This window comes from Oryx dammah, unplaced genomic scaffold (genome assembly GCF_014754425.2).
Source record: "Oryx dammah isolate SB20612 unplaced genomic scaffold, SCBI_Odam_1.1 HiC_scaffold_4, whole genome shotgun sequence".
NCBI classification, from domain to species: Eukaryota; Metazoa; Chordata; class Mammalia; order Artiodactyla; family Bovidae; genus Oryx; species Oryx dammah.
In genome coordinates this window covers 87,771,018-87,782,195 of record NW_024070188.1, presented here as the reverse complement: position 1 = coordinate 87,782,195, position 11,178 = coordinate 87,771,018, and the positions used below count along the sequence as shown (strand labels likewise).

The 11,178-nt window shown below is 52.4% G+C and overlaps 1 protein-coding gene across 3 annotated transcripts in view; it reads left to right on the top strand.

The window, feature by feature from the left end:
- TBXT (T-box transcription factor T) overlaps positions 1–5,410 on the top strand; it is a 9,515-nt gene extending 4,105 nt beyond the window's left edge. The window contains exons 6-8 of one of the 3 annotated variants that reach the window (XM_040239165.1): positions 1,345–1,518; positions 2,803–2,932; positions 5,137–5,410. In XM_040239165.1, the coding sequence (XP_040095099.1) occupies positions 1,345–1,518; positions 2,803–2,932; positions 5,137–5,410 (578 nt within the window). Of the gene's footprint in view, positions 1–1,341; positions 1,519–2,802; positions 2,933–5,136 lie in introns of all 3 variants that reach the window. The other 2 variants (XM_040239164.1, XM_040239166.1) reach the window with 2 other exon arrangements.
- The last annotated feature ends 5,768 nt before the right edge of the window (positions 5,411–11,178 follow it).

Sequence of the window (11,178 nt, the reverse complement as noted above, 5' to 3'; positions counted from 1 at the left end):
CGGGAGGACCATCCTTGGGACGGTGCTTCTGATCACGTGTAGCTCTCCTCCAGCTTGCTTTGGGGCTGGGAATGGCCTGCCGGGTCCTGCTGGAGACAGCGGCTCGCAGGATGGGCAAGTCTGATTTCAGTCTAGCCTCCTTTAAGAGTTAGTGAGGTGGTCAGCGGAGTAATGCAGGTCTACAGCACAGTCTGTCAGGGGAAAAGGCTTTGTCCACCCATCCAGGCAGGGCGGGGACTCAGAGATGAGAAACTGGCACCGGTCGGGAGAGAAAAGTTATTGCTGGCTGCTCACTTCTAAGTTTGGGCGGAACCACAGCTGTGGCTTCCTCAAAGAATCATTTTCCCATTCTTTCTCTGTCTTTCTCCCTCCCGCCCTCCCTCCCTCCTTATCCTTCATGGAATACTTTAACAACCAGCTCTCCTAAGTGGCTCACGGCTGCCACCTCACAGAGCAGCATATGAACAACTGCTCTGGCCAGCGATGGGCCTGAGCTTTGTGGCCACTGTCTGGACCCTCTTCTCGTTGGAATGCTGTCTGCAGCTAGAGTTTGGGAATTGGAGCCTGAGTAGTTGTCCTCCTAGTGGTCGCTTTTCTGAAAAAAATTTTTTTTTTTTAAAGAGGAAAATAAAGGGAATGGAAAGAAACGGGAGCTGTAAAGGAGGGCAGGGCAGTGTTGGAATGATTCTCTGATTGATCTGTAAGGTGGGAAAGGGTGAGCCAAATGCAGAAGAAAAGCGAGGAGAACAAGGGTGCCTGTCCAGGCAGGACGAGACTCCTCCGCGTGATGGTGTGGTCTGCAGCGGGGAGGGAAGGGGGAGAAGCTGGGGGCAGGGCTCTCCCTGTGTGTCCTGAGTCTGGATTTTGTCTGTTTAACACAGGCTCAGTAGTTTGGCCTTGAAAACTGACCTGCCTGAGGGACAGAACGTCACGGGGGGTATTCTGGGAGGATCCTGGGAGGGTTTTTTTTGAGGAAGCCGCAGGGCTGGCCGAAGTTGGGGTCAGTCTCCCAGGTTCTTGGGTGCCCTGCGCGTCTGGACGCCTTGGCCCTTCTCTGGCCGCACGGCTGACGCCCACGACCCCTGAAGCCTGGTCAGGCCCTTGGTGTCCACGGACCCGGAGGAGGAGACCGGCCGCTCCCGGGCCTCTGCCCCGCTGTCCCTTAGCTTCGTTTCTGGCCAAGTGGCTCATGGGATTTTAGTTCCCCGACCAGGGCCTGAACCGGGGCCCTCCGCAGTGAGAGCTCGGAGTCCTGGGCCCTGGACTGCAGGGAAGCCCCGTCTTGCCCGTTCGATGATGGGAGGGAGGCCGAGCGGGGTCCGCAGCCTGCTTCTCTCACAGCAGGGGGCTGGCTGATCCCCGGAACCAGTAGCCTGTGTCCACCCGCCACCCCCCACCCCCAGTTCGGAGGCCCCCTCTCGCTCCCCTCCACGCACGGCTGTGAAAGTTTCCCGGCCCTGAGGAGCCACCGGCCAGCCCCCTACCCCAGCCCGTACGCGCATCGCAACAGCTCTCCAAGTAAGTCCCAGCGGAAGGCGGCCGGGTTGGGGACGCTGGGAAGACTTCCGGGAAGGGAGCGGGCTCTTGACTGGCTCAAGAGGGCCCTTCTTTCGTGTCCACGTCGCTGCTGGCTCGACCACAGAGACCTCCAGGCCAGGGGCTTCGGGGCTGAATGTAACTGCTACCGCTTGAGCCTCTTTACTTTAGGACCCTGGGCCCCGGTTTGCGTATTTTGAGAACCCTGTAGGGTGACGATGCTGGGCCAGCCAGGCACGAGGATTACTAGCTTGATGAGAGGCAAGTGTGTTTCTCCAAGTATGAGGCCAGGGTCAGTGGCTCCAGCATCATCTGAAAACTCCCCAGACCCACAGAATCAGACGCTCTGGTGGTCCAGCACTTTGTGGTTTAACATGCCCCTGGGGGATACAGGCTTATCCCTGCCCCTAGGTGCAGGCTTGAGTGGTATGAACACTGGGCCAGACCATGAAGACCCCGGGACCTAATTCCCTTTAACACCATGGATGTCCCAGACTTCATTTTGTCTGGCTCTGAAAGGAGGAAAAAAGCAAATGAAATCCATAAAACAATTAAGCAATTAAAGCTGATTTGAAATGAAAGAAGCTTATTTGGGAAGGAAATAGCAGTCCAGCTAGAGGCTAGATCATATTTTAAATTATGCCTTGTGTAAATGGTTTTCAAAGCACTTTTATTCTTAAGCGATAATCCTTTGCAGAAAAGACAGGTAAAAATTACATTGATTTTTCAGTATAATCAATTCTTAATCGTGTGACTGTAAGAGTCCATTTCTACAGCATAGCTATTGATCTAATGATAAAGAAAAAGCCTGGGTGCTGGAATATATTCCAGTATGTACATTTGACAGTGAGTATTGGCCTTTGACGGAGAAGGCACTGGCGACCCACTCCAGTAATCTTGCCTGGAAAATCCCGTGGGTGGAGGAGCCTGGTGGGCTGCGGTCCATGGGGTCGCTAAGAGTCGGACACGACTGAGCGACTTCCCTTTCACTCTTCACTTTCACGCATTGGAGAAGGACATGGCGACCCACTCCAGTGTGCTTGCCTGGAGACTCCCAGGGACGGGGGAGCCTGGTGGGCTGCCGTCTCTGGGGTCGCACAGGGTCGGACGCGACTGACGCGACTCAGCAGCAGCTGCAGCCGCAGCGTTGGCCTTCGATGACCGATTAAGCAGGTGCTGATGCAGCTCCAGCTGTTGGTAGCGTTTCAGTGTGTTTTGTCACTCTTGGAAGCCCTCATCAGTAATGACACTTTCTTACATCTGTAGCCTGTTCCGACAGTTCATCTGCATGTCTGTCCATGCTCCAGCCCCATGACAACTGGTCCAGCCTTGGAATGCCTGCTCACACCAGCATGCTGCCCATGGGTCCGAACGCTGGTCCTCCTGCGGGCTCCAGGTAATGCATGTCTGGGGAGCGATGCAAAGTGCCCTGGGAACGGGAGTGCCTGTGGTGTCCTCCCATCCCATCCATTAGCCGGTATCCTGCTCTTCACTTACGGGTGACGGGTTTTTATTGGTGACTTGACCACTAGCCAGCTATGTCCGGGACCCCGGGTTACATGACTGCCGTGAGTTCCTGCTTCAGCCTGTCCTCTGGGAGTTCAGTGGCGCTTTCAGGGTGGATGTAGCTGGAATCTCATGGAAGGGAGCAGGGACCCTCTCCTGGCTCTGCTGTTTACTGGTTCATGTGATGGACAAGCCTCCTGAGCCTTGCTTCTTCAAGAAAAGGGCACCAGATAACCCCAGCCTCAGCCCATCTCCACAGGCTTGTAGGTGTACAGGATTGTGGGATCAGTAGGTGAATCTTGAAGACAAGTTTTCAGAATCTCTTGACAGGCGCTATCAAATTAAGGAAATACATTTGTTGGATTTCTGTGGATATAGAATCAGTGTGTTTCTTCACATACTTGCTAGGTAACTTGAAAAGAATGATGACTATTTTATTATTAACTTGGAGATTGTATAGATGGAGGTTAGCTTCAAAAAATCAAGCTGGTCGGTCAGTGTATTATATTTCTTCATAGGATTATTATAATGAAAACTAAAATGACAAAGCGAGAGCCCTTTCCACGTTTTCTAAGGAGGAAATGAGTCAACGGTATTAAATGATTGAACAAGTTGGCTCACAGCAGAGTGAGTCTATGGACAAGGCACCTTGACCTCAAAAGCAGTGCAGTTTCTGTGTGGGTGCTTGCTCAGTTGTGTCCGATTCTTTGCAACCCCGTGGACTGTACAGAATATCAGCATTTGCCTAAGATCTTAATTCTTTATGTTTAGGAAGCAATTGCTTTAAAGTTGGAATCTAATGTCTACTCTTAAAAATAGAGCAAGCAATACATAACCAGGAAGCCTTTCCAGGGCTCCGAGGTCACCTAGAAGAAGACTGCGGTGAGTCAGATCGCCTGCAGGTTACAGCGAGGTCCCCCTGAGGACTTCAGTGCATCTCAGAGCCTTGTTGCCTTTCATCTGTAAAACGGGGAGAGTCCCCTGCCTCACTCCATCTCTCCTGTTTGCAAGTCCAAGGGCATCTGAAGTGTAGGACGTGGCCTGGTCAACCACATAGCCCCCCATAGCCTAAGCCCTCCTTGCTCATTTGCAGAAGGATTGATTCCGCTAGAAGAGAGGGACATTTTCCAGAAGCAAAACGTCAGCCTGGTGTAGTGTTGGTCAGACTTGTGTTCTCAGACAGGGGAAGGCTAACGTCCGTTTCCAGTTCCTTCCTTCAGGGATGGGGAAGCAGAGCCTCGAAGGTGGGCTCTGGGCCAGGCTCGCCTGGCGAAGTGGGTTAACGGGGGTTTGCTTCCAGGTCTGAGTCCTGGGGCTCTTCCTTCTCCCCGGTGCCACGCTGACACGTGCTGACAGGTGGTGCCCACAGGGAGTCACCAGAGGATACCCTCCACCATGCATGTTTGTCTCCCTCGAGGGAAAGACCAGCTTTTTTTTTTTTTTTTAAAGATTCGTTTATTTACTAATTATTTTGGCTGTAGTAGGTCTTCACTCTACACGGACTTTGTGGTGAGGGCTTCTTGTCGCGATGCCCAGCCTTCTCGTTGCAGCGCCTGATTCGGTGGCTGAGCGCCGGCTCCAGGGTGTGTGGGCTTCAGGAGCCGCGGCTCACGGGCTCTCCAGAGCAAGGCTCGGTAGCTGTGGCTCGTGGGCTGATTGCTCTGGGGCACATGGGATCTTCCCAGACCAGAGAGTAAACAGGTGTCCCCGGCCCCGGCACCTGGATTCTTAACCAGGACCGCCAGGGAAGCCCCAGAATTACTAGTCAACACAGATGCGTGCGCACAGCCTCGGAAACATCGGACTCGGCGCACCTGGGAACTTGGATTCTCAGCCTGAGCACAAAGCTGGAGTCTTTGGAGCGGCCGCTAACAGTGCACGTCGAGGCGTTTTCAGGCGGCTCCTAACGATTTTGTTTCTTGCGGGCAGATGAGACGTGACCTCTATCCATGGCCAAATGTGATGTAATCACACAGAGGAAATGAGCCGTTCGTCCCCCGGCCGTCTGGGGTGGGGTTGGCGGGGGTCTCTTGCCCCCTCCTGGAGCACCTGCCCAGGCCTCTGACCCATCTGTCTCCCCACTTTCCGTTTCAGCCAGTACCCCAGCCTCTGGTCCGTGAGCAGCGGTGCCGTCGCCCCGGGCGCCCAGGCGGCGGGTGTGCCCAGCGGGCTGGGGGCCCAGTTCTTTCGAGGCTCCTCTGCCCACTCTGCCCCCCTCGCCCACCCGGTCTCGGCGTCCTCCTCGTCGGGGTCCCCACTGTACGAGGGGGCCGCCACGGCCACAGACGTTGCCGACAGCCAGTATGATGCCTCGGCCCAGGCCCGCCTCCTGGCCTCGTGGACGGCCGTGTCGCCCCCGTCCATGTGAGCCGGAGCCTGTGCCTGAAAGGAGGCTGGGACTGCAAGTGTTTGAGCGGCAGTCTCACAGGGCATGGGAAGGGGGTCAGGCCTGCTAACCGCCCTTCAAAGGAAAGAGGAAGAAGGTTCATGTTCTGTTATGTATCAGGGGTCCCACTGCCAGCGCTGTGCTTCGTCCTCCGTGGTGGCGGTGGGTCCTGGGTCCGTTCTGTGCTGTGGGTGAATGCAGGTATGGAAGCAAGGCGGGGGCCTCCCTCGCCAGGACCCGCAGTAACAGTGACGGGCTAGCATCCAGAAGCCGTGTTTCTCTTACATACAGCCGGAGGTGGCTCAGGCGCATCAGGCTTTGTAACTTCTCCAATCATACTCTGGGGAGATGAAAAGCATGCTTCCAGTTCTCCTCCCTGTTGCTTTCCAGTAGCTTCCAGGTCCCTTTGGGACCCCTGTGGCCGGGATCCTAGTCGGAGCCCAGCTGAGACAGAATTGAGCCACTCTTGGGGGACAGCAAATGGTCGTTGAAACAACAGTGTCCAGCTCTGCCTGCTAGAATGTTTACTTTTGAGCATAGGTAGCTGATCTCTTGTACTGTTAAACCTACAACTGTTTATGTTTTTCTTTTGACAAACTAGCCAAAGACAATCAGCAGAAAGTATTTTCTGCAAAATAAAGGCAATGTGCAAAATTCGGTTGGTCTAGTTATTATTTAAAACTCTTCTTTTGGAATGAGACTTTGCTCGTGCTTACGACTGTCCTGGAGGAGCTTTTCGGTCTGTGATGGACTTGAACATTTTATCCAATCAGTGGCAGGACTGGAAGCGAAATGTTCATATATTTATTTACTCAATAGATAGACAGTGTTGCCACAAAAATGCAAACGATGTTAAATGATTGTCAAGAGAGCCAGCGCTGAGGGGTGAATGGATAGTGACAGGATGTAGGACATAATGATGCCGTGAAGATCAAATGAGATGTTTACTCCATTCAAGCAAAAATACATGGAGTGAACTGGCAAAAGGTTAGTTTTTAGGTGTCAGGTGTAGCCACCACAGTCATTGGAACAATAAGGCATTTGTTAATATCTTCCCTGCTCATAAGGTTTCCCAGGAGTGAGTCAGAACCACACCTGCGCTACATCGGGGCAATTTCTCCACCTAGTGGCAGAAACCTTACTTTAATCCTAGTTGTTCAAGCTCGATACTCTGAGCCTCCGGTGTCTGAGTGGGAACCTAGAATTGAAGTGTAAAGGGCCGCACCTTTGGTGTGTCTGTGAATGCTTTCAAGTCGGGCCATGCTTCTTGTAAACTATTTGCCACTTGAAAGTTTTTCTTGGTTTTACTCCTGTGTGTGTGTGTGTGTTAGTTGCTCGGTTGTGTCTGAGTCTTTGTGACCCCATGGACAGTAGCCCGCCAGGCATCTCTGCTTATGGGATTCTCCAGGCAAGAATACTGGAGTGGGTTGCCATTCCCTTCTTCAGGGGATCTTTCCCACCCAGGGTTTGAACCCAGGTCTCCCGCATTGCAGGCAGACTCTACTATCTGAGCCACCAGGGAAGCTGGTTTTATTTCCACTAGGTTTTAATGCAACTCCTGTAGAAATACCCCAGATGAGAAGATCTGATATGATATAAAGATATGAAGGGCCTTCCCTGGTAGCTCAGCTGGTAAAAAAACTCTGCCCACAGTGGAGGAGACCCGGGGTCAATTCTTGGGTCAGGAAGATCCCCTGGAGAAGGAAATAGCAACCCACTCATGTATTCCTGCCTGGAAAATCTCATGGACAGAGGAGCCTGGCAGGCTATAGTCCATGGCGCCGCAAGAGTCGCCCGTGACTTGGTGACTAAACCACTAAAGACATGGAAGTATTGGAAGAATATTTTAAAATAAACCACTGCCCAGGTGGGACTGGGAAGTAAACTGGCCCCAGACGCGAGGTCTGCGGGAGAAGAGTGAGGCGGGGAGGGAGGTGGCGGGATGGGGTGCGCTGGGGTTTCCCAGAACACATCACCTGACTGCTGTCCGCAGGCTGGGGCCGTCCCCAGCACCTGCCCCTTGCCAGGCCTTCAAGGAGTGTTAGTGAGCAATGTCCAAGCTGCCAGGGAAGAGGAGCATGTGTCCAGGGAGACTCGGATGCTCTGGGTCGCTGGGGAGCACCGCTAGGTCAGATGCTCTGGGTCGCTGGGGAGCACCGCCAGGATCGGGGCCCTGCCCCCCCTGGGGGCTGCAGGGAGACGGGGCCTCCACTCTGGGCTTTGACATGTTGGAGTTTCTGAAGGTGACCCAGAGAGCAAATTCAAGGAGTTAATATTGTAATAAATCCAATAGCATCCTTTTGGCTATGTAGCGGGGCAGTGGCAGCCAAAAAGAGCATGGAGCCGGCAATTTTGGTACAAAAGACCTGGATAGGACCGTTCATTCTCGACCCTTGCTGTGGGAACCTCAGGAAAGTTAGCTATGCTTCTAGAAGTTGAAGTTCCTTATCTGTCCAGATGCAGAAACACCTGGGTGCTGTCAAAACGAATCTGTGGATTTCCCTGCCCAGTCCAGTGGTTAAGTGCTTTCACTGCAGGGGACGTGGGTTCAATCCCTGGCCCAGGAACTAAGATCCCCAAAGCGAAAGGACATAGAAATAAAGTCAAAATGCATCTGTTTTACCCAGAAAACACACTTTTCGGGAGCACAGTCTGTCCCACTGGCCAATTGAAAAATGCTGTAGACTCTATCAGGAAGAAGACACCTAACCTAGAAGACGTCAGGAAATTTGATCAACAGTATACCAAGAGAAGGGACTGTGTCATACAGGAGGAAAGAGGCCCCCAGGAAAGGAGACGTAAGAGCCTGTGAAGAGGGCTTGGCTCTGCTGGGAGGGGAGCTGCTTCTGAGCCCGGCTGGGCTGAGACAGCCGGAGACGGTCACAGACAGGAGAGGACAGCTCACCCCGCTTCCCTCCTGCCCTGCGTTGGAACCTGTAATTGCCGTCCACCTCTGATGGACAGAGGACCTCTGTTAGCAAACATTCCTCTTAAAATTTGGCTCTAAAACCAAGAGGGAGAAAGCAGTGCAGTCACAAAGATATTAAAGTGAATAGTAAAGTGAAGTCGCTCAGTCGTGTCCGACTCTTAGCGACCCCGTGGACCGTAGCCCACCAGACTCCTCCATCCATGGGATTTTCCAGGCAGGAGCACTGGAGTGGGTTGTCATTTCCTCCTTGAGAAACCATAAATACCGGTAAAGCAAAACAAAACCTGCAGGGGGACCCTTCCACGTGGGAAGACGAGATATCCTGGGGTGAGGGGGTGCAGGGGGCCAGGACACGGGACCCCCGCGGTACAGGGACTGCAAAGGCATGTCCGTGGCCTTGTTCACGGCAGAGCCTCCTGCCCTGGGGAAAGCTGGAGTGGACTCCTGCTTCCTGATCCTCACTCCCGGGCTTCCTTGCTCCTAAAGCCGCTCTGCTTGAGAGGGGCCTTGCAGTGGAGTCCCCCTTCCCAGCCCCATCCCTATTGCCCTTTTTCCACTTGAAAGAAAGGTTTACTGCTGACTCACCCAGCTCTTCATTGACTCAGGTGTAAAAACCTCCGGACATCAAACGGCAAGACAATTGTTCCACCCTCAGACCTCATAAAGGCCCCCAGATTCTCCTCCCCAACAGAGCCCGTGAAGAATCCGCATGGTAGAGGTGCTGGCTTCCCACACCCAAGCGCACGTCACCTGCTTCCAGCCGGCCTGGCGGGAGCTCGCCCATCTGACTCGCAGTTTATAAACTCTAAAGAAATTTACTATTAGTTTTTATTCTGGCTGGGCCTTGTAGCATGCCGGAACTTAGTTCCCCGACGGGGATCGCAAGCCTGCGCCCGCTGCAGTGGAAGGGAAGGTGATAACTACTGGGCCACCAGGGAAGCCTCCTGACTCCCAGTTTTAAATTCTCTGGAGACGACAGCTGTACAGTCTGGGGTGCTTGGTATGTGCCCGTCAGTGTTCTCAGAGGCTTCCCTCATAGTTCAGTTGGTAAAAGAATTTGCCTGCAATGCAGGACACCCGGGTTTGATTCCTGGGTTGGGAAGATCCTCTGGAGAAGTCATTCAATCGTGTTGGACTCTTTGCGACCCCATGGATTGCAGCCCAGCAGACTCCTCTGTCCATGGGATTCTCCAGGCAAGAATACTGGAGCGGGTTGCCATTTCCTCCTCCAAGAGTCGGACACGACTTACCAATGAAACCATCACCACCACTGTTCTAAGTACATTGCCTGTGTCTGTGACCTCCTATGAAACCTCTCCTCATTTCATAGAAAAGCAGGTGGACAGCAGAGGCGTGGAATGGCCTGTCCCAGGTCACATAGACGGTGGGCGGAGGGCTGGGAGAGGTGGCCAGAGGATCTGCGTGCAGAACCCCCGCCTGCTACCCGTGTGCTTGGCCGACGAAGCAGGTCGGGCGGCTTCCCTGGAGCAGCCACGTGGGAGGCTGAGGGAGGCACGGAGCACCTGCTGTGGTTCCAGGAGGAGCTCTGTTGCACTGTGAGAATATCGAGGCATCTGATAACGGTTCGACCGTATCCAGTGGAGACACGGCTTAACTCCACCTCACAGGGACCCACGGCTGGCTGGATGCTAGGGCGAGGAGGGGGCTTGAGGAAGGGGTGCTGTCTACATCGGTTTAAAACTAACTGGCCGTACGAGTGTGGGTCCATTCCTGACTATTCTGTTCCATTGATCTGTCTTCCTATCTTGATTTCAGTCTTGCTTTATAATAATGCTTGAATTTAAGGAATGAAAGCTCTCCAACTTTACCCTTCTTCATCACTTTAAATATATGTTGCTGCTGTTGTTGAGTCAGTAAGTTGTGTCTGACTCTTTGTGACCGTATGGACCGTAGCCCACTAGATTTTCCTGTCCATGGGATTTCCCAGGCAAGAATACTGGAGTGGGTTGCCATTTCCTTCCTCAGGGAATCTTCCCAATCCAGGGATGAAAGCCATGTCTCCTGCATGGGTAGTTGGATTCTTTACCACTGAGCCGCCTGGGAAGTCAATAATAGGCGTATGCCCCCAAATTGTTATTAGCTTTGGTTTAAATGATCAGTGTATGATGTGATATTTACCCTTTCTGGTGGTGTGCATCATCCCCTTCAGATTTGGAGTTCCATCTGGGAAATTTCTAGTAGTATTTCTCATAGGATGCGTTTGCTGGAGATGAATCCTTTCAGGTTTTGTCAATGACCATCTTTGTTTCACTTTCAACTTTGAATACTATTTTTACCAGGAATAGGTTTCTCACTTGATGGCTTGTTTATATCCTGCGGGTGTTTCTCGGCCATTCCCTAGCTGTCCAACCGCCATGGTCTCTGGTGAGAAGTCAGACGCCGCTCACAGCGGCATCACACATTGTGCTGTACATTTATCTCTGCACACTACTTTTTTCCTGGTGCTTTTAAGATCGGTCATTTATCTTTTGTTCTCAGCAGTTTTACTATGATGCTCCTAAATTTATTTACTCATGTATTTTTTTCAGTAATCCCGCTTGGAGTTTGCTGAGAATTTTGTATCTGCGAGTTAGTGTTTTTCACCAGTTTGGGAATGTTCTTAGCTATTGTGCCTTGACAGGTTTTCTCTGTGGCGTTATCTCTCTCCTCTTCTTCTAGGACTCCAGTCATTTGCGTGTTTGATGTTTGACTTTTTGATCTTGTCCCACAAATTTTGTGGGCTCCTGACTGATTTTGCCTCTACTTTTTTTTTTTTTTTCTCATTAAACTTTTTTTAATGGGTCTCAAATTCTGTGACAGA